General features: G+C 51.4%; 1 protein-coding gene across 1 annotated transcript in view; it reads right to left on the reverse strand.

The window, feature by feature from the left end:
• The window catches only part of EGFLAM (EGF like, fibronectin type III and laminin G domains), a 135411-nt gene that overhangs the window by 41959 nt on the left and 70772 nt on the right, over positions 1 to 22680 (reverse strand). The window contains exons 11-13 of the mRNA XM_081212716.1: positions 10533 to 10633; positions 8746 to 8890; positions 6732 to 6921 (exon numbers count right to left, since the gene is read on the reverse strand). Of these exons, the coding sequence (XP_081068842.1) occupies positions 6732 to 6921; positions 8746 to 8890; positions 10533 to 10633 (436 nt within the window). The remainder of the gene's footprint in view (positions 1 to 6731; positions 6922 to 8745; positions 8891 to 10532; positions 10634 to 22680) is intronic.

Raw genomic sequence — 22680 nt, forward strand, 5'->3', positions numbered from 1 at the left:
TGGGGATCCAGGGCACAGTCCTTCAATGGCTGCGCTCGTTTCTCTCTGGTCGGGGACAGAGGGTGGCGCTTGGGGGGGAATTGTCATCGCGCCACTCCTTGGTGTGTGGAGTACCTCAGGGTGCGATACTCTCCCCGATGCTTTTCAACATCTTTATGCGCCCCCTCGCCCAGCTTGTTCGGAGTTTTGGGCTGGGTTGTCATCAGTATGCCGATGACACCCAACTCTATCTGTTGATGGATGGCCATCCTGACTCGGCCCCAGACACACTGACCAGATGTTTGGAAGCTGTGGCTGGATGGTTACGTGGGAGCCGGTTGAAGCTAAATCCTTCGAAGACAGAGGTCCTGTGGCTGGGACGGGGCGATATGGGATTGGGGGGGCAACTCCCATCTCTTGCGGGGGCGCAATTAGTGCCAGCACCGTCCGTTAAGAGTTTGGGTGTAATCTTCGACACCTCCCTTTCCATGGAGGCGCAGATTGCAGCTATAACAAAGGCGGCATTTTTCCATCTCCGCCAAGCTAAGCAGTTGGCTCCTTACCTCTCTCGCCCTGACCTAGCCACTGTGATCCATGCGACGGTCACCTCCAGACTGGATTATTGTAACTCGCTCTACGTGGGGCTGCCCTTGAGACTGACCCAGAAACTCCAGCGGGTGCAGAATGCTGCAGCGAGACTCCTTACGAGGTCTTCGCTGCGAGATCACATTCACCCGGTGCTATACCAGCTGCACTGGCTCCCGGTGGAGTACAGGATCAGGTTTAAGGTGCTGGTCTTAACCTTTAAAGCCCTATATGGCCTAGGACCCTCGTACCTACGGGACCGCCTCTCCTGGTATGCCCCACAGAGAAACCTACGGTCTTCAAATAAAAACATCTTGAAGGTCCCAGGCCACAGAGAAGTTAGGCTGGCCTCAACTAGAGCCAGAGCTTTTTCGGCTGTGACTCCGATCTGGTGGAACACTCTGTCACAAGAGACCAGGGCCCTGCGGGACTTGACATCCTTCCGCAGGGCCTGCAAGACAGAGTTGTTCCGCCAGGCCTTTGGCCAGGGCACAGCCTGACTCCCTCCCTCGGCAATCTTCGCAGAGCTCTGGCCCAATGGTTGCTAGTGGCTTGAATTAATTAATTTTTATAATGAATGATTTTAGAATGTTGTTTATGTTGTACTTTTGTATTGTTTTATTGTTGTTAGCCGCCCTGAGCCCGGCTTCGGCTGGGGAGGGCGGGATATAAATAAAATTTATTATTATTATTATTATTAACTTGGCACAGGTCTAGGCTAGAATCCTTCTCCCTGACCCACAGTTTTCTCTGCGCAGGGGAAGTTACTTTTGACATGGGAATCTGTCAGCCATGTAACAATTTGCCTTGCACCATAGCCCCAGACCAAATAGTTTGTGGCGCAGTCATGGCTGCTTTTATTGAATGTAGAATGTAGAAGTTATCAGGCAATCTAATCATGAACCACCCTTGTCATGTGCAGCTTGGATCTTAAGACTTGCCAGTATCCCAATGGTATAGGGAAAGGGAAAGGGACCCCTGACCATTAGGTCCAGTTGTGACCGACTCTGGGGTTGCGGTGCTCAGCTCCCTTTATTGGCCGAGGGAGCCGGCGTACAGCTTCCGGGTCATGTGGCCAGCATGACTAAGCCGCTTCTGGCAAACCAGAGCAGCGCACAGAAACGCCGTTTACCTTCCCGCCGGAGCAGTACCTATTTATCTACTTGCACTTTGACGTGCTTTCGAACTGCTAGGTTGGCAGGAGCAGGGACCGAGCAACGGGAGCTCACCCCATCGTGGGGATTTGAACTGCCGACCTTCTAATCGGCAAGCCCTAGACTCTGTGGTTTAACACACAGCGAACTGCCTGCATCTATACAAACCTGCCTTGGCATTATTATTATTATTAGTAGTATTGTGTCACCTTTATCTTCCTAGGATCTCCTAGGTTCTCCTGCTCCCAATTTCATCCTCACAACAACCCTGTGAGATAGGTTAGGCTAAGAGATAGTGACTGGCCCAAGGTCACCCAGTGAGCTTCATGGCTGAGTGGGGATTCAAACCCTGCTCCCCCAGCTCCTATTGCAACACTCTAACCATCACACCACACTGGTTCTCAAAATCTATTAGAAGACTATGTCCAACTATAGACGACCCATGGACATAGCTTGAATGGGAACATAAAAAATGGGAAAAATAAAATACAGAGAGAGTTTGTTTCTCCACCGCAGGAGTTAAGCCCCAGCTCTGGCAACTATAAGGACTAGACTTGAATTCCCTTTTGAATTGCTTTTGTACACATGTGGCAGCAACAATAGAGCTCATGCCCTCCCCTAACTGATTTCCAGGATCGATCACAAAACTGAAGCAAGGCTGAATTCCTTAGAGAAGCAACTCTGTTCTTGGCAATGAAAAGCCCCCCCCCCCGAGGATATTCCATAATTATATTGCAAGTGGATTGGGGCTTGTCACCTATGGGAGTTGCTAGTAACTTTAAAGCTAAGCCACTGCCCGGATTTTGCAAAACTCTCAAGAGGCAGGGTCTGCAATTTAACCTTTGAAGAAGAAGAAGAGCTTCTCTCAGGATTTTTGCAGTGCCTCTCTCCCCAAAATGCGGGAAGGACAAGCAGTCTTGGCAATGTCTCCTCAGGTGGTTCCCATAGGACAGTGGTGCAGTTAGGTAAACACAGACCCTAGACTTTGGGGCCTTACCAGGGCAACAGAGCCCTTTGGGGCCAACATGAATCCTGCCATGTGGTTCAGGAGACTCCCATCCCATACATGAAGTCCAGGCATGAGTTGGAAATCACCGCAACTCTATGGGATGCAGCAGTAGCAGGCTGCTAAGCTTAGGTGGATGCCATAGTGTGACACCTCCAGACAGTGAGCGGAATGAGCTGCACCACAGTCCCTGGAGAGCTTTATAGGCAAAATGAAGCAGGTTCTCCATCTGGTCTGGTCACCCAGCTCACCCTTCTAGGAACCAACACAGTCACTGGGCATCCAAGGGTTGGCATGGGCAGCAGTGAACGCTCTCTCTCTCTCTCTCTCTCTCTCTCTCTCTCTCTCTCTCTCTTTGCTGTGGCATAGAAAGGTCCTCACTGCCTAATGTCAGAGAGCTGTGTCTTAAGACAGCACACAATTAACACTTCTCTTCTCCCACCTGCTCCAACATCCCATGCTTTTTAATTGCTCCTATATTCCTGTTATATCAGAGACAATCAATCAATAAAGTTTGTCAATCTGGATTTCCACCATCGTGCAGAGTTTGCTTCCTCCTCCCTTGTGCTGAATGCATTTACTTGGGAATAAACACTATTCCATTGAAGAGCCTAAGAATATATTATTTAAAATAAAATAAAATAAACGAGCCTCTCTAGACACTTAGCTGGCCACTCTGACTATACTATATTTAAAAGAAGAAGGAAGGAAGAATTTTGTTACAACTAGCAAAACACTTTGTGGACCCTGGCGTAGTCTTGGACCCCAGGCACCCAGCATGAGGTCTTGCAGCCATGTGGGGCTGTTTGTCACAGGCCCCATCCACTGCTTCTCCCTGAGTGGTCATTTGGAGGCTCCTTGGGCTGAGAAGCCCATGAGTTTGGCTTCAAGGTCTATCTGCAGCTGTTAACATTGCCAGAGAATTTGAATATCTCCAAAATACAGTCTGGGGCTCTATTAAAAAACTCTTTGTGGTGATAATCCACAGGATCTCCACCCATTTCTGGCAACAATGAATGACTTGACAGTGAAACCCCAGCCCTGTCTCCTCAGAAGTAAGCTCCACTGAGTTCCAGTGTGGCTTCATCCCAGGTAAGTGTGCAGAGGCTGTCAACCAACCTGTCTTGACTTCTATGCTAATAAAATCCCAACTCATCTCTTCCCTAAAGACTGATGAATGAGTTGATAGAAATGCCACTAGCAAGAAATTCTAAAGACTGAAAGACAGCCTTGACAACTTGCTGAAAAGGAAGCGTTGAGGGGACTGAATTGAGTTATCAAGGTTTACGAATAAAAGCCCATTAATCCAATCAAAGACCTTTTCGAGAGACATGCCATCAATTGATCACTCTTCTCTTCCCATCTGTTCACTCAAATCAACATTATCACTTTAATCTTCAAACCGGGGCATTCAGGACTTCTTGGACAATGCAAAACATGAGCTGTATACAATCTCATTCTTAATTTAATGAATGCTGCAAGAAGCTAAACTGAACGGCTGTCTGAATTTTGAAAGACAACCTTCGCAGCCCTACGTGCTTTCTATAAAGAATGAAATTCTTCCAAATCTAAGAAAACTGTTGCTTTGAAGAGGTGGGTTTCTCAGGTCTTACCATTTTACCTTAAGTATCCAGCCTAAGAATACCCCCTCCCTGAACTCCAAGCACACTGGAGAAAAAAATGGGACTGTATATACCCTTTTAATAAGTAACTAAATAAAACTAGTTTCAAGGGAGGGCCAATGGGAAGGATGTGAATGGGTCACTGACTTCAGCCCCACTTCCAAAGACCCATAGCTAAAGCCCTTGACTCCTTCTGCAAGAACTTTTGAGACTGGCAAATGGAGGGCAAGTGCATTCCCCTGGGAGGATCAGATCCAGCCCTAGAAGATACACCAGGTTATTTCTAATTAGCAGTGTGGGCTGTGAGGGTCTGATATGCACCGAATGAGTCAAGGCTTTTGGCCCATCTAGCCCAGGGCTGGCCAACCTTCTTGATGCTGCTGGACTACAATCCCCATAATCCCCAAGGACTGAGCACGCTGGCTGGGGCTGATGGGAGCTGGAGCTTGTATTGGGCGAATGGCCCATCTAGGCCAGAATCCTGTTCTCACAGTGGCCAACCAGATGCCCATGGGAAACCCTCAAGCAGAAGAGCCCCTGTGGCTTCCAGCAACTTGTATTCCAACCAGGGAGGCAGAGGATAGCCATCATGACTAGTAGCCACTGATAGCTCAGTGAAGGCCACATGACTGAGGAGCATGCCATTGCCTTTGGCAGCCATGGCTGTGAAGGAGGTGAGGGCCACCGTTGGTGCTCAGCATCTTTTTAAAGAGACATTCAGCATCATCCATTGGGAAGCACCAAGATCACCCTAATGTGCTCCCCCACCACATTGCTGCTGCAAGTAGCATCGTTCACACTTTCCGTTTTCGTTATTCGGCATCAGGTCACCAGTGGCCACACATAAAAACACCCCAAAAGAGTTGTTTGTTTGAAGTGAAAGCAGCTGCTGAAGCAACTGTGGTATTGGGGGCTGCAACAGCTGAAATCTAGGAACCAATACAGATCAGAGGGAACTTTTGATATGTTCCAAGCTCTGCATGTATTCCACAGATTCTCACTCTATCATGAAAAGGGTCAACCCTTTGTGCTTCTCCAAGACCTTGTTTTCTTCACTGCCTCCTTTCCAGGCCAATCTATTAGCTTTATTTTTGTATCTCATAGATCTCTGGTGTTTTTATCCAGAAGGTAGTGCAGCAACCGCTATTATGTCTGACACAGGCCAGTGGCTCTTTTGATACCAGCTGTAAAAATACAGAAGGGGGTGGGGAAGGTTGAGCTTGTTACCTAAGAAACATTAGACTTGAAACCAGGATTTTCAGCCACTTCTCCCACTAACAAGGTGCAGTCACTTGAGCAAACCTTTCAGTCAGGTGAGCAATGTGAGGCTTTTGTTAATTTATATTTCTTGGTTGCCTCGGCCCAATGGCTCAGGTCAGGTTTCATGAGGTTAAGGCGAAAGACATTCGGCCTGACTAGAAGCACCAAGCGTGCCCCCATTCCATTCTGCAGGCTGAGGAGAAATGGGAAGATGGGATCATGTGATCCCAGTGGTGTCAGGGCAGGGTGCCTGTGGGGGCACCAGCCCATGGGACTCTGCATCCTGAGGCAGATGCGTCAGTCTGCCTCATGGGCAGACCAGACCTAAGCAGCATGTACAGGAACTTGTGGCTCACCAAGGACTTGAAACAGGCTCTCTATTCTATTCCAGGCTAGAGCCCACAAAAGGTGCTGGCAAATGTCAGCAGGAGTCTAGGCTAGTGAGGTTTACCATGGAGTGGGGTACAAATCAGACTGGACACAAGGAACCTGAGAGCAAGTGAGTTTGGGGTGTCGTGTGCATGCTGGTCTATCTCAGTCAAGATTATTTGTTATTTGAATTATATATCCAGCACATGTAACCTAACAAAGGGTCTCTCTGCGCCCTTACTACAGCAAAAAGTCAGGTATTGATGAACTGGAAAAATAAATTGCAGCTCCCTTCAACGAACGGATAGAAGTTATGTACAACCTTGCAACACACGAACAAGTTGCGTACAAAAGTAGACTCGCCATAGACAAACTGAATGGTATTTAGAATTCATTTTTACAAATGCAGTATTAGGTTACGTTTAAGCTGCAATAACAATCATGAAATGTCTATAGGGTTTTTGGTTTTTTCACGTCTTATTTTAGCTTGTGCACTTAGAAAAATAAAATAAACATATTATTAGTTACCTGCAACAGCCAGCCCCCTTTTTTAAGAAAGCTCCCATTTTGTCAATGCTCTTGTTGGGTTCCTGTTGTGCCCATTTTAAAGTTTACGAAAGCAAACAAAACATAGCTCTAAGGCAGGGCAAGGTTAAACTTAAACCATGACTGGACAGAGATGGTTAGCCTTTCTATATGGAAGGAAGCAACCCATTTCTCTCCCATGGACAAGGATGAGAATAAGATCGCACTTACCGACATCTGCTCCACTAAGAGCTTTCCCCAGAGGCCAGGGCCGCATGTCCATGATCTTCCCATTGATCGTGAGTGCCTGGACACAGCCTTGAAAGCCACGATTGATGCCTGCAGACCTCACTAGCCAGTAGGCGGTAGGAGCACCTCCAAGATAGAAGGGAGTCCGGAAAGTAATTTTGCTGTATTGACCCTAGAAAGTGGGGTGGAAACACTGATAGGAAATTTGGCTGAAGGAGGATAAATAGACCTGTTAATTTATTTAGAGCTTTTAGAGATCTCACTTTTCTTCCAGGGCTGGCCCAGGACGTTGTGCTTCCTAAGGTAGAAACCAAGATGGAAACTCCCCGTTCCATGTGCAGAAATTGGCCAGAATAGCTCTTATTTTAACACTGGAGACAAGAGTTACACCTGAGAGCAGGGGGCTAAACATAGGTGGCACAGGGCAGGCTGCATGGCTCACACTCTCCTGTCCGCTCTTCCTCCATCACTATGTGCCACAGCTGCATCACTCTGTCCAACGATAGGGCTGGCCCCATCTGTGATGGTGAATACCACTTCCTGGGTGGAGATCATGAGCAGAAGAGTGGGATAGTGCTCTACCCCAGTTGTGTTTTTCCCATGTATCTCTCGTTGGCCACTCTGAGTACAGAATGCTGGCCAGATGGGCCTTTGGTCTGATCCAGCAGAGCTTGTCTTATGTTCTTAGCCTGACCAGACTCAGACTTCCTTAGCTTTAGCAATTATGTTGCATCATGTGCCTTCAGTCCATGCCTTGGGCAACATCATAACTAGAGAATTCAGTGCCTTGTGATAAGAAACAGCTTCAAAACATGCCCACCTCCAGGATTTGAGGAAGGGAGGCAATTTACTAGTCACACGTCCGGGGCAGAGATGGCAAACCACAGAAAACCTTCCAAGCAGTTTTACCTGGTTCTCAGATGCCCCAGCAAATTGTAATCCAGATATAGTTTTAATGGCTCGAAGTTTTGTTTCTAAGGAAAAGAAACATGCAGGTCCAATACACTGCATTAGTTCTGGAAGCAAGACCCTATACGTATACAATGAAGTGTGTTAAAATGTTTTCATTTGGGGTGAGGAGAAGGTGTGTTCTCCGGATGACACACTGCCTCTTCTGCCAGGAAGCTGGAGAGAAGGGCTTTGATCCCTGCTTCAGCTAATGAACAGGTGGGGAACCTGTAGGCTGCAGGTATTGCTGGACCGCAACTTCCACTAGCTCTGAGCGTTGCACATGGCGGCTGGCGTGGATGGAAGTCCAACAGCAGCTCGAGAGCCACACGTCCAACCCCTGAGCCTTTTGCTATGGATTCTTCATAGCCATGTAATGTGAAGTGAAGTAAAAATAAAGTGAAGTGAAATGAAAAATAAAATAGAATTAAATAAAATAAGCTGACTATAATATGAGCTAGGAAAGGCATTTGAAGCTTGAACCAAACAGGTTTTCACAATTTAGCTCCCTGATGGCAATTCTCTGTGTTGCTTAATAAATCATTAATTATTTTTTGTTAAACAAATTCAAATCAGGCTTATCTCATCCCCTGCATTAACATCTCAATTATCCAGCAAAGTTACGGCAAACTGTCTTTTTAACCCTCTAGGGTCGTTGGCGGATTTAGACATTGGAAGCCAGCAGACTTATAAGGTGGTACCTTGCATACATTTCACCATTTATAATATTTGACAGACTCTTCAACTTGGTAGGTGGGGGCAGCTGTTGATATTGGGATATTTTAGAGTGATTTAATCCTAGAGGTAAATGTGAAGCAACAGGTATACGTAGTGACTTGTGGGAAGATGGGGGACGGAGAGCACTAAGGACTCTCCAAACGTCCTCGGAAAAGTCACAAGACACAACTACATTGGGCTGCTCTGCTTCCCAGAATATGGGGTGAGTTGGCCATTCCTGGCTCTGGGGACTCCCTGGCACTCCAGCACCTTCCCACTGCCAAAACGCTTTAAAAAGAGCATTCCCTTTCATAAACGGTATATGACTCACCTGGGATTTACCAGAAACTGGACGGTTGTTATCCAGCCTAAGCCATCCATCCAGTCCATCTCTGAACACAGTCACACTGTGCCAATTACCCAGCTTCACTTTGTTCTCGCTTGTAATTACTGCAATTCCAGTACCACAGTTGAACCTGACAACAGGACAACAGGACAACCTCTCAGGAAATGACCAAACTTAACTCACCCTAAAGCAGCCTTTCTCAACCTTGGGTCCCCAGATGTTTTTGGCCTACAACTCCCATCATCCCTGACCAATGGTCCTGTGAGCTAGGGATCATGGGAGTTGTAGGCCAAAAACACCTGGGGACCCAAGGTTGAGAACCACTGCCTTAAAGGGTCTTCCCTCAAGACAGCTTCTGCTTCTTTTTAACATTCAAAAGCAGTGTATGAGATCCAAACACATGGCTCACATTTATCTCTTTATAACAACTAAGCATATATTTTAATTTAAAACAACACACTAAGTGGTCTCCCATCCAGATTAGTAAACAGGTCCACACCTATTTAGCTTTGATGATGCAATCTTCTCTCGTACTCCAAGGCTGTTCACTGGACGCTTATATCTAACCTTCTTTTATTATGGACAAAAAGGGAGAGGGAGAAGGAGAAAGGGAGAAAGTTTTCTTTAATCTCTTTCCTTTCCCCACAGAGAAGAGTTTGAGCTTTTCACATCCTCTGGCTACAGACAGGAAAATATATCACATATATAAACAAGAAACCAACACATTTCAAAAATGGTTTTGGAGATGCACAGGATTAGAATCTGACTTACTGCTATCACAATAATTTATCTTGGGAAATCTCCTGGCTCCCTGGTGAGAGGTAGGCCTGTATTAATAATACCGGCTTTCTTTATATGAAACTCAAGATGCTGGTGGAGCTGACTGACAAGGAAGCCTCAGCAGCCAGCCAACACAAAGATGCACATGTGTGAAATGTGCTCTTTCCCCCTTTGCTTGGCATCCATCACTTGGGTGTGATTAAAAGAAAATAAGAAGTAGGTTTCTGAGAGATCACTGCCTGCGCCCTTATCCTTGCAACATATCTCATTCACAGAGATGTCCTCCTGAAAAGAATCTAGCTGTATATGCTCAAAACAGGCAACATCAGCAACATCGCCCATGCCAATTGCAACTCATTGGTGGCACTCTGGAAGTCTGAAAAGGGAGCGGAGCCTGTTTGCTCTTCCTCCCTCTCAGTTATTAAAAACATCTCTGCTTGGTTGCCTCCAGGCAATGTGTACCCAAACAGGGGCAGCCAGGAGAGTAGCTGCCGTATTTTTCGCCCTATAAGACACACTTTTCCCCCTCCAAAAATGAAGGGGAAATGTGTGTGCGTCCTATGGGGAGAATGCAGGCTTTTGCTGAAGCCTGGAGAGCGATGGGGGTCGGTGAGAACCAACCCCTCTCACTCTCCAGGCTTCAGGAAGCTATCCGCTAGCTGTGGGTGACCCAGCTCTCCCAGGGTTGGCGGAGAGCTTGCCTGCACCCAGAAGCTTGGGGGTGCTGAGCTCCGCACGCCCCAAGCTTCGGGATTAGCGCAGCGCACCTGAGGGAGGAAATAATTCCCCCCCTTTATTTCCCCCCAAAAAAACTAGGTGCATCCTATGGGCCAGTGCGTCCTATGGGGCGAAAAATACGGTAAATAGAAACTTAGCCAAGGCATCACCTGAGCAGCTCTCTCCAAAGCTTCACTAAGGATATGACAATGTTTATATTACAGACATAGAGCCAAGCTACCAAAGTTCCACTGGCATTGTTCTGTAGTTCTTACCTGAACTGAATGCTTCGTCTGATGACTGCCACAGACATGAAGTCCCCACGCCCATGTTCATTCTCTCCGCAGTACAGAAGCAAACCATCTTCCGCTTCAGCCTGGGAATACAGAAGCATGCAAAAATATCAATGAGATCAGCCCAAGTTGTTCTTTTCATTTGTTGTTTATTCCAAAACTCTTCTAAATTGCTCAGAGCAGTGCACACAGCACCCTATTTTGATCCTAGCAACTGCCACTTGAGGTAGGTTTGTTGTTGTTGTTGTTTAGTCATTTAGTTGTGACGACTCTTCATGACCCCATGGACCAGAGCACGCCAGGCATTCCTGTCTTCCACTGCCTCCCGCAGTTCAGTCAAACTCATGCTGGTAGCTTCGAGAACACTGTCCAGCCATCTCGTCCTCTGTCGTCCCCTTCTCCTTGTGTCCTCCATCTTTCCCAACATCAGGGTCTTTTCCAGGGAGTCTTCTCTTCTCATGAGGTGGCCAAAGTATTGGAGTCTCATCTTCAGGATCTGTCCTTCCAGTGAGCACTCAGGGCCCATCCTTAAGAATGGATAGGTTTGATCTTCTTGCAGTCCATGGGACTCTCAAGAGTCTCCTCCAGCACCATAATTCAAAAGCATCAATTCTTCAGCAATCAGCCTTCTTTATGGTCCAGCTCTCACTTCCATACATCACTACTGGGAAAACCACAGCTTTAACTATATGGACCTTTGTTGGCAAGGGTAGGTTAGGCAACATCAAAGGGAATTCCACAGCTAAGAAAGGATTTGAGCTTGGTCACAAGCCCAGTCCTTCTAGCCACCACAGCATAGTGACAGCTTGGTCACATGACCTAGGAAACATGTCCCAGGATCCCTTCCGATGCTGCAGCAATTGCAACTCCCTGCTCAGACTGATTGTTATTATTATATTCCATATATATATATATATATATATATGCTTTCGTATTTCCACTGTTTTCCTTGATGGGACTCAAGGTGGCTTACAGATAAAAACAAAAACCGCTAAGACACAGGAGCCTAAAATACATGCCCTAAAATACAAAAACTATGAGAGAGGGGGAGTGATTTTGTTTTGAAAGGAACGGGTTTGCCATTTCCTGCTTCTCACTAGACAATCAAAGCTAAGGTGACTCAGGTTTGAGTCTCATGGGTAGTGAACCAAGCAAAACTTGACTGATAGTTGCTATGACTTCTCAGAATGCTCTCCGAACAAAGGACCGCATACTTTATACAAGGGATGTACAGAGATGCGCATCTCAGATTTGCACCAGGAGCTCAGTTTTGCTTCCATTAATTCCCCTCAAATGCAAACAAGATGCAAAGTTAGATTCATAACTGTTCAATATTCTATTTAAGAAAAACCAGCAATACCAAAGCTGCTTCAAATAAATGATCTGACTTTTGGGCAAATAATAATAATAATAATAATCTGACAAAATTGGGAGTAAAATGACGCGTGAAAAGGTTAATCTTAACAGTTGCTAAAGCAGTGTCTCTGTGTTAACTGTGCTCCTGCCTATAACTGCTAAAGCTCAAAGAGTCGGTTACTGCCCCTCAAAAGTTGTTGAACCAGAGACCTTCAACATGGATTGCTTGTGCCTTTATGCTTCCTTGGCCCTGCTTTTCTTACTAGCCTATTATAAGTTATTCTATTTATTTAAATGTTTAAAAGCCACCTTTCTGAATGATGTCTAGACAAAGAGCTGGAGAAAATACAAGCCTAAAAATTCAATACAGTGGTACCCCGCAAGACGAATGCCTCGCAAGACGGAAAACCCGCAAGACGAAAGGGTTTTCTGTTTTGGAGGCGCTTCGCAAGACGAATTTCCCTATGGGCTTGCATCGCAAGACGAAAGCCCATAGGGAAATGCTGGCGGTCAGGAGCAAAGACTTTCGCCCACAGCCGGCCTTCAGAAGAGGACCTCTTCTGAAGGCCGGCGGGGGGCAAAAGTCTTTGCTCCCCCCGCCTGCCTCCCCCCCACCTGCTCCGGGCGATCTTAAAATGCTGGCGGGCGGGAGCGAAGCGTTCGCTGCCGACCCCCAGCATTTTAAAATCTCCCCGTGTCCTGGGAAGATTTTAAAATGCTGGGGGTCGGGAGCGAAGCGCTGCAGACCCCCAGCATTTTAAAATCTCCCCGTGTCCTGGGAAGATTTTAAAATGCTGGGGGTCGGGAGCGAAGCGCTGCCGACCCCCAGCATTTTAAAACCTCCCCGGGACACGGGGAGATTTTAAAATGCTGGGGGTCGGCAGCGCTTCGCTCCCCACCCCCAGCATTTTAAAACGCTGTTCCGAAGTGGGGCGGGGGGGCGGGAACACCTGGCCCCGCCGCCCCACTTCGGAAAGATGTTCCGAAGTGGGGCGGGGGGCGGGGACACCTGGCCCCGCCGCCCCACTTCGGAAAGCTCTTCCGAAGTGGGGAGGGGGGGCGGGAACACCTGGCCCCGCCGCCCCACTTCGGAAAGCTCTTCCGAAGTGGGGAGGGGGGCGGGAACACCTGGCCCCGCCGCCCCACTTCGGAAAGCTCTTCCGAAGTGGGGAGGGGGGGCGGGAACACCTGGCCCCGCCGCCCCACTTCGGAAAGCTGTTCCGAAGTGGGGAGGGGGGGCGGGAACACCTGGCCCCACCGCCCCACTTCGGAAAGCTGTTCCGAAGTGGGGCGGGGACACCTGGCCCCGCCGCCCCACTTCGGAAAGCTCTTCCGAAGTGGGGCGGGGGGGCGGGGACACCTGGCCCCGCCGCCCCACTTCGGAAAGCTCTTCCGAAGTGGGGCGGGGGGGCGGGGACACCTGGCCCCGCCGCCCCACTTCGGAAAGCTCTTCCGAAGTGGGGCGGGGACACCTGGCCCCGCCGCCCCACTTCGGAAGAGCTTTCCGAAGTGGGGCGGGGGGGCGGGGACACCTGGCCCCGCCGCCCCACTTCGGAAAGCTCTTCCGAAGTGGGGAGGGGGGGCGGGGACACCTGGCCCCACCGCCCCACTTCGGAAAGCTCTTCCGAAGTGGGGCGGGGGGGCGGGGACACCTGGCCCCGCCGCCCCACTTCGGAAAGCTCTTCCGAAGTGGGGCGGGGGGGCGGGGACACCTGGCCCCGCCGCCCCACTTCGGAAAGCTGTTCGGAAGTGGGGCGGGGGGGCGGGGACACCTGGCCCCGCCGCCCCACTTCGGAAAGCTGTTCGGAAGTGGGGCGGGGGCGGGGACACCTGGCCCCGCCGCCCCACTTCGGAAAGCTCTTCCGAAGTGGGGCGGGGGGGCGGGAACACCTGGCCCCGCCGCCCCACTTCGGAAAGCTGTTCCGAAGTGGGGCGGGGGGGCGGGGACACCTGCCCCATCCGCCCCACTTCGGAAAGCTGTTCCGAAGTGGGGCGGGGGGCGGGAACACCTTCTGAAGGCGGGCAGGGGGCGAGAGTGTTTGTCCCCCCTGCCTGCCTTCCCAGGGGCTTTTAAATCGCCCCGGACAGCGGAGAAGTCCTCCGCTGTCCGGAGCGATTTTAAAATGCCGCCCGCCAGCATTTTAAGATAGCCCCGCACAGCGGAGAAGTCCTCCGCTGTCCCAGGGTTTTTTAAAATGCTGGGGGTGGGAAGAAAAGCCCTTGTCCCCCCCCCCAGCCTTCAGAAGAGGTCCGGGGACAGACTGTCCCCGGACCTGGCCTGAAGGTGGTTTCCCTAGGAACGCATTAATTGATTTTCAATGCATTCCTATGGGAAACCGTGCATCGCAAGACGAAAAAACCGCAAGACGAAGAGAATTGCGGAACGAATTAATTTCGTCTTGCGAGGCACCACTGTAATGTGGTAATGGACCGGTACGATTCCAAAAAATGCTGAAAACAAAAGGGGGAAAAACAGCAACACCCTTAAAATATAATTCAATCAGTACACACACACACAAACAAACACGTGTTTCCAGGGCCATAGCAATAAAGTAGCAGTGTGACTCATCAGAAATGTAAGTTAAAACACTGTTTCTAATATTTGGACCCGTGACTGATTTCAACATCTATACACAGGTGGGGGGGGTCTGATTTCCCATCTTCAAGACAACAAGTCTGGAGATTTGGAGGATGTATTAGGACGAGATATGACCAAAGAAACAGCCTCAGGCAACAGCCCCCCCCCCCGGAAGTCCCAGCACAAGAGGAATCAGCATTGCCAGCTCCACAATTCAAGATGCTCACATTGAAGTGTTTAAAGTCTTAAACAACTAGATGGAAGGAAGAGACAGCCCCGACCAGAGAAGAATGGCAAATCAAGTTGATAGACTATGGCAAAATTAACTGGGAAGCTCCAGGCAAGAAATTTTAAAAAGAATGGGAAATGCTTATACAGCGGTACCTCGGGTTAAGTACTTAGTTCGTTCCGGAGGTCCGTTCTTAACCTGAAACTGTTCTTAACCTGAAGCACCACTTTAGCTAATGGGGCCTCCCGCTGCCGCCGCGCCGCCAGAGGATGATTTCTGTTCTCATCCTGAAGCAAAGTTCTTAACCCAAGGTACTATTTCTGGATTAGCAGAGTCTGTAACCTGAAGCGTATGTATCCTGAAGCGTATGTAACCTGAAGCATATGTGTCAGAGCTGCTTGAAGATCCTAGCTCACAGAGGATCACGCTAGCCAGCGATCATTAAGTAAAAGTCTTTATTGAATTACAGTTTCCATTCTCACGCTGCTGCGCGCAAACTCTACGTCTAGTAGCTAGATCGGCGAAGCTCCGTCTGAGTCTCCGCCCCGTGAGCACCAACTTAATATCCTAGCCTTGCTCCACCTTTTCCGCCTGACTGTCCTCCTCTGGGTCCCTCTACCCCCCGGGGCCTCCTCCTTCCGGGATTCTTCTGACGCTGACCCGGACCCTCCTGCCTCCTTGCGCCGGGCTTTAGGACCTGGTTCCCTTTCGGGGCTGCTTACTGCGCCGCCTTCCTCTGCATTTGAACTTGGCGCGCGCGCCCAACCTTCCACCTTCCTCTTAACCGTTTCTTCGCTCCCCGATGGAGGTGTGGCCACTCCTGACTCATGCCCTCCCTCCTGTGGTGAGCTGCCAGCGCTTCCCCCCTGGCTCCCTTCCTCTTCCCTGCTTCCTGGCGGTGACGCTGGTCCCGATTTCCAGCTGCTCCCCCCTGAGTCCCTTCTGGCTCTATCTTCCTGGGGTGCCCCCCTTGCCCTGGCCACTGGTGCTCCTTTCTGTGAATCCTCTGATTCACTGGAAAGACTAGGAGATCTCGGGTCGTCGTCATCACTCATCTTTTCTTCTGCCTCCTCCCCTTCGCTCTCTGTTTCCTCCCTTGCCCGTGCCTCTGCTCCTAAACCCCTGACATCCATCCCCCCCTCGAAGCCCCCCATTCCCCCCTCCCCTCCTTCCGGTGCTGGAGCTGGGGGCTGCTGTTGCAAAGGGACGAACGTCGGATATCGGTCGCTTCCCGTGGCGGGCCTGCATCTGAAGTCTTCCGGTTCTTCCTCCCTGCTCTCGTCGACGACGGTCACCTCCGCTTCCATCTCTGTGCCGCCGTGCTCGAAACCAGGGTCGTCCCCGAAAATGTCCATGTCCGTCTCTCCCTCACTTCCTCCTGGCGGCGTTGCTCGTCCTGAGCATTCCAGCCACTTTCTGCGGAACTGCTCCTCTGGCCTATCGTCCCACCAATACGAGGGTTCTGAGGCGGATCCCGAGGGTGACCCCTCCGGGGAACGGACGTCTCGTGTCGGTTCCTCGTCCGAGTCGAACCCCCGGAACGTGCTGGCCGAAAGCGTGGGCGTGAAAAGCCAGTCGTCGAAAAAGTCTGCTGGCATAGGTCTATGTGGGAAGAGGGCATGAAACTCGTCTTTGAGCAGAGGTTCGTCTAAGGCGTAGCCCGGCACCCAGCTGTTCGCACTGGCCGGGGTGCCCTCCTTGGCGAGAAAGTATTCTACCCCCTCTTCCCCCCATCTGGAGTCCAAAATCTCCGTGACTTCGTTGATGCGCTCCTTCCGTGCCACTCCCGCGTGCCCTGTTCTGTCTCTGGCCGGACTCGGCGCCGTTCCGGGTTCCTGGAACCTGTGCGGTGCCTTGTAGGGAGTGAGCACCGATCTGTGGAATACCGGATGCATCCTGGAACCCTCCGGAAGTGCCAGTCTGAAAGCTACCGGGTTGACCTGCTCTTCGACTTGGTAGGGCCCCAGTTGCTTATGCCCTAGTTTCTTCTTGGCCAACGACCTGGCCGGCACTGCGTGGGCTGCTAACCAAACCCAGTCTCCCACGTGGAGCTCTTCTCCAACCCTTCTGTGCTTGTCTGCTTGTACCTTGTATGCGTGCTTGGCCAGCTCCAGGTGGCGCCTCAGCTGATCGTGGACTTCCTGCAGCTCCGACGCGAACGCATCTGCTGTCTGCGGCTCCCCCTCCCCCATTCTTTCCAGTCCCGGGAAGGTTCTGGGGTGCCTCCCGTTGTTGGCGAAGAACGGCGTGACCCCCGTGGACACGTGCTTCGTGTTGTTGTAGGCGAACTCGGCAAGCGGCAGGTAATCCACCCACGTCGCAGGCTGTTGATTTGCATAACATCTCAGGTACTGCTGCATGATGGCATTGACCCGCTCCGCTTGCCCGTTGGTCTGCGGGTGTCTCGCCGACGCCAGGTTGATCTTGACGTTCAGGAAGCCCATCAGCTTCTGCCAGAAATGCGAGATGAACTGCCGCCCCCGGTCGGACAGAATAGACCGTGGCAGACCGTGAACCTTGAACACGTGGTCTATGAACAGTTTGGCGGTTTGCTCCGCCGTGGCCACCTTAGCACACGGAATGAAATGGGCCATCTTGGAAAACAGGTCCACCACCACCAGCACTGCCGTCTTGCCCCTTGAGCTGGGCAGATCCGTGACAAAGTCCAGGGCCACCCTTTCCCAAGGTTCGACCGGAGTTTGCAGCGGTTCCAACAGTCCGGCCGGCGGTTTGTGCACTGGTTTGGCCCTCTGGCAGGTGTCACACCTCGCCACGTAGTCTGCGACCTCCCCTCTCATTCCAGGCCACCAGAAATCCCTGGCTACTAATTCCACCGTCTTCTCCTTGCCAAAGTGCCCGGCCGTGGGCGCGTCGTGCAGCTGCTGCAGCACCTTGGCTCGAAGTTCGTCTCCCGGCACGTAGATGGCCCCTTTACGGATGAGCAATCCATCTCTTAGCTGGAAACCGTCGGCCGCTGCCTTGCCCCTTTGCACCTCTGCCATCTTTGCTCGTGCGAAGGAGTCCCCCTGCAACGCTCGTCGCACCGCCTCTAGGTCCACGGTCGCCGCGGCGCACGCCCACACTGTCGGTGCGAAGATGTGCATGGCGGCCGCTGGTGTTGCGTCCTCCAGATACTGTGGCTTACGGGAGAGAGCGTCTGCCATGATGTTGGTGTCCCCCGGGACATACTCTATTCGGAAGTCGAAGTTCGCAAAGAACTCAGCCCAACGTATCTGCCTCTGATTCAGGAACTGTGCCGTGCGCCAGTGCTCTAGATTCTTGTGGTCCGTGCAAACCTGCACCGTGTGCTTGGCGCCGATCAGAAAGTGCCTCCACGCCTTGAACGCTGCGTGAATGGCCAGCAACTCCCTGTCCCATATGGTGTAGTTCTGCTCGGACTTGCTGAGCTTCCTGGAGTAAAACGCTCCCGGTCGCCACACCCCCTGCGGGTCTTTCTGCAGCAGGACCGCCCCCACGGCTCTGTCCGAAGCGTCTGTCTCCACCCTCATCGGCTTGCTGGGGTTGACATGAAGCAGCTGCTCTTCCGACGCGAAGAGACGCTTGAGTGCCTGAAAGGACTGCTCCGCCTGCTCTGTCCAAATGAACTTCTTTTTCTTGGAGCTAAGCGTGTCAGTGATGGCCGCCGTCTGCATCGCGAAGCCCTTGATAAACTTGCGATAGAAGTTCGCAAAGCCGACAAACCGTTGGACCTCCTTCCGGTTGCGCGGGCTCTTCCAATCCAACACCGCTCGAACCTTGGCGCTGTCCATGGCGAGCCCCTTGTCAGACAGCTTGTAGCCCAGAAAATCCACCTCCGTCACGTCAAATTGGCACTTCTCCAGCTTGGCGTAGAGCCTATGTTGCTTTAGCCTGCTCAGCACTTCCTTGACGTGTTTGTCATGCTCCTGCTGCGACTCCGAAAAGATCAGGATGTCATCTAAGAAACAGACGCACGTCTTGTAGAGAAGTCCCGCCAACACGTGATGCATAAATGCTTGAAAAACGTGGGAGCCATTTTGCAATCCAAAAGGCATAACTCTATATTCGTAGGTCCCCAGTGGCGTGAACATGGCTGTCTTCCACTCATCACCCTCCCGCATGCGAATGAGGTTGTACGCCCCCCGCAGGTCCAACTTGGTGAACACTCTGCCCTTCCGTACCTTTGCGAGGAGGTCGTCAATTCGGGGCATGGGGAAGTCCGATGGCCTAGTCACACTGTTCAAAATCCTGTAATCCACTACGAGTCTCTTTTGGGGCGTGTCCCGCTTCTTAACAAAGAATACGGGACTGCCCCCCACTGCCTTGGACTCCCGGATGAAGCCGCGCTGCAAATTATGATCAATGAACTCTTTGAGGTCTTGCAGTTCGTCCTCTGACATGGAATACAGTCTCCCTTTAGGCAGCGCCGCCCCCGGCAGCAGGTCAATTTTGCAGTCATATGGTCTGTGAGGGGGTAGCCTGTCTGCCTCCTTCTCGCAGAAAACTTCCAAAAATTCAGCGTACTTGTGGGGAATCGCTTGCAGCGTGCCTAGCAGCAGCTGTGACTCCTCTTCCTCTCCTTCCTGCCTGGGCACGATGCAGTGTTCAGCACAAAAGGAAGAGCCGAAGGTCAGCTGCCTCTGGTACCAAGCCATCGTTGGGCTGTGCTTGTCCAGCCAACTCATGCCCAATACAACGGGCGTGTCAGATAGTTGAGTGACGTTGAAGCTGATGATTTCTCTGTGATTCCCAAGTCGCATCACCATTGGTGGTGTCTGCTTCACCACTTGCCCCCCGAGCAGCTCCCTGCCATCCACCGTGACAACCTGCAGGGGCAGTGTGGCCGGCAGCAACTGCACAGCGTGCCTGTCGACAAAGTCCTGCCCTATAAAGTCTGCATTGCTGCCTGAGTCAATGGTGATTGGCACGTCTATGGTGATTCCATTGGGCAGCTGGAGAGATGCTGTGAGCCTCACTACTGGTTTGGGCGGGAGGGGGTTCACGGGCTGTAAAATCTCTGGGGACTGCGTCACTAACACGTCTGGCTGGGCCCCAGTGCCTCTTCCTCCAGCCAGACTGCGTCGTTTCCCTGCTGTGGTCCTCCTTGCTGCGTTGCTGCAGTCACCATTGCTGAGGCTGTAGTGAGCTTGTGGGGCCTCTGGGGACACTCTTTTGCCATATGCCCTGGTTCCTCACAGACGTAACACTTCCTGTTCCCTCTAGGAGGCTTCGCTTTCACTGCTGCCGGTGCTAGGGCTCTGGTTGCTGACTGAGCCCTTGCACCTCCAACCTCCATAGGTTCGGCTCCTCCTCCTGGCGGAGGCGTGGATTGCGCCCGCGCTGCTTCTCTGGGAAGGAAGGAGGGGCCCCCGGCTGGTTCGCGCCCTCCACGCCCTTCGTCCTTGCTCCACGGACGTCCTTCCAGCCTCACCCCCACTGCCAGTGCCCTCTGAACGACCTCCTGGGTGGTTCGGGGTCTCTCCCCCCTCGCGATCTCATCTTTAATCGAGTTGTGCAGCCCCTCCCAAAAGAGGTCTCTTACAGGAGCCGAATCTCTGTCCCATTCCAGGGCACTGACCAAGGCGAAAAAGCGGGCATGATACTGCCTGACGCTGGCCCTCCCTTGTCTCAGCCCATGCACCTCCTTCCGTGCAAGATCCACGTCAATACTTGATAAAAAGCACCCATCCATCGCTTTAATAAAGGCATCCGCATTCTGGAGCGCCGGATCCTTATCTCTCCATAAATTGCGTAGCCATGCTTTCGCATCCCCATGCAGATGGGACATGATGAACCCCACTCTCTCTTGTTCATCTCTAAAGTCTTTATGCAGCAGTTGCAGTGCGCACAGTACGTCGGCTCTAAAGTTGGGATACTGTTGCAGGTTCCCATCGAAGTGAGAGACCAGCCCGCCTGTCCGTCTCGCCAACCCAATTCCCTCCTGCCGGGGTGTCTGCTTTGTCAGCACGTCTAACCTGACCTGGAGATCCCTGCAGGCGGCAGCTGCCTCCTCCTCTCTCTTCCTGGATGCGAGAACCTCGGCGTTCAGTTGTGCCACTGCTTTTCTGAGGTCCTCTATCTGCTGCTCAGCCGTCATGTCGTCTGCCGTTCGTGAGCTCGCTAGTAGGCACCTGTTTCTCTCCCCTCCTCGAGGCTGTAGATGCCCACAATGGGGAGACGGAGCTTACTGTCAGAGCTGCTTGAAGATCCTAGCTCACAGAGGATCACGCTAGCCAGCGATCATTAAGTAAAAGTCTTTATTGAATTACAGTTTCCATTCTCACGCTGCTGCGCGCAAACTCTACGTCTAGTAGCTAGATCGGCGAAGCTCCGTCTGAGTCTCCGCCCCGTGAGCACCAACTTAATATCCTAGCCTTGCTCCACCTTTTCCGCCTGACTGTCCTCCTCTGGGTCCCTCTACCCCCCGGGGCCTCCTCCTTCCGGGATTCTTCTGACGCTGACCCGGACCCTCCTGCCTCCTTGCGCCGGGCTTTAGGACCTGGTTCCCTTTCGGGGCTGCTTACTGCGCCGCCTTCCTCTGCATTTGAACTTGGCGCGCGCGCCCAACCTTCCACCTTCCTCTTAACCGTTTCTTCGCTCCCCGATGGAGGTGTGGCCACTCCTGACTCATGCCCTCCCTCCTGTGGTGAGCTGCCAGCGCTTCCCCCCTGGCTCCCTTCCTCTTCCCTGCTTCCTGGCGGTGACGCTGGTCCCGATTTCCAGCTGCTCCCCCCTGAGTCCCTTCTGGCTCTATCTTCCTGGGGTGCCCCCCTTGCCCTGGCCACTGGTGCTCCTTTCTGTGAATCCTCTGATTCACTGGAAAGACTAGGAGATCTCGGGTCGTCGTCATCACTCATCTTTTCTTCTGCCTCCTCCCCTTCGCTCTCTGTTTCCTCCCTTGCCCGTGCCTCTGCTCCTAAACCCCTGACAATATGTAACCCGAGGTACCACTGCAATGTATATACAAAATCATTGTAAGCAGGCCAAAACATTAGCAGGATTTTAAATACACTTGTAATCTAACAGAACGTATAGATAACCTAGGAAGATGAAAACATTGAGAAGTATTGATATGCAGCTGAAAATAGAATCAAAAGGACCCATGGAAGGGATGGAGGGGGGAAGTCAGGAGATTCAGAGTAATGTCGATATTTGGATTCTGAATTGTTTTATGTTGTTTATATTTTTGAAAATCAATAAAAAAGATTATAAAAAATAAAATAAAATCGTAAACAAACCGAAATCTCTGGCAGTGCATCTCTATCCCTACAAACCCTTCTCAGGTGTTACATTCCGCAGAAGGGGCCATCTTGGTTGTTTCACTGCCTTCAGATGTTCAGGGATGGCGGCCTCGGAGAGGAACTCCCTCTCCACAGAGATACCCCTGGCCCTTTCATTAAGTAGTTTTTGTCAGAGTCTGAGGACTCACCTCTTTACCCCTGGCATTTGATGCTTGTGATAAATATTCAAGAACTCACGCTTGTTATTTTTATAGCAATATGCTTTAACTGTTTTTAGTTTAGTACAGTATTTTAATATTGTTGTAACCTGTCCTGAGACCCCATGGTAAAGGGCAAGTAAGAAGCTGAGTAAAATGCGGTCTTGACTATGCTACCTGTCAGGGAACTGCCATCAGAGCATCAGGTGGTGGAGGGACTCAGGCAGGATGAAAGAGACTCAACTGCTGAAGCAGGGACCAGCAGGGGGAGGAGTGGGTCTCTGAGGGAATGCGAGCAGGAGGGAGGGCTCAGGGAGGCTTCCAGCGAGAACAGTGGGGAGGTATCGGAGTCTCCCATAGGGAGACCCATACCTCGCAGGAAACTGTCACGCCGTGAGTCCAGGAGACGCGTTTCCGTTAAGGAACTTCTTTGCTGGAAACGCTTCCGCAGACAGCCACTGTCGGACTCTACTAGTGACTAGAGCAGACATGTCTGAGGAGCTCCGTCACACACGGAGGTTTGTGGGGGCGCACAAACTCTGAGGGAGCA

Source organism: Podarcis bocagei, assembly GCF_964188305.1.
Source record: "Podarcis bocagei genome assembly, chromosome: 11".
Lineage (NCBI taxonomy): Eukaryota > Metazoa > Chordata > Lepidosauria > Squamata > Lacertidae > Podarcis > Podarcis bocagei.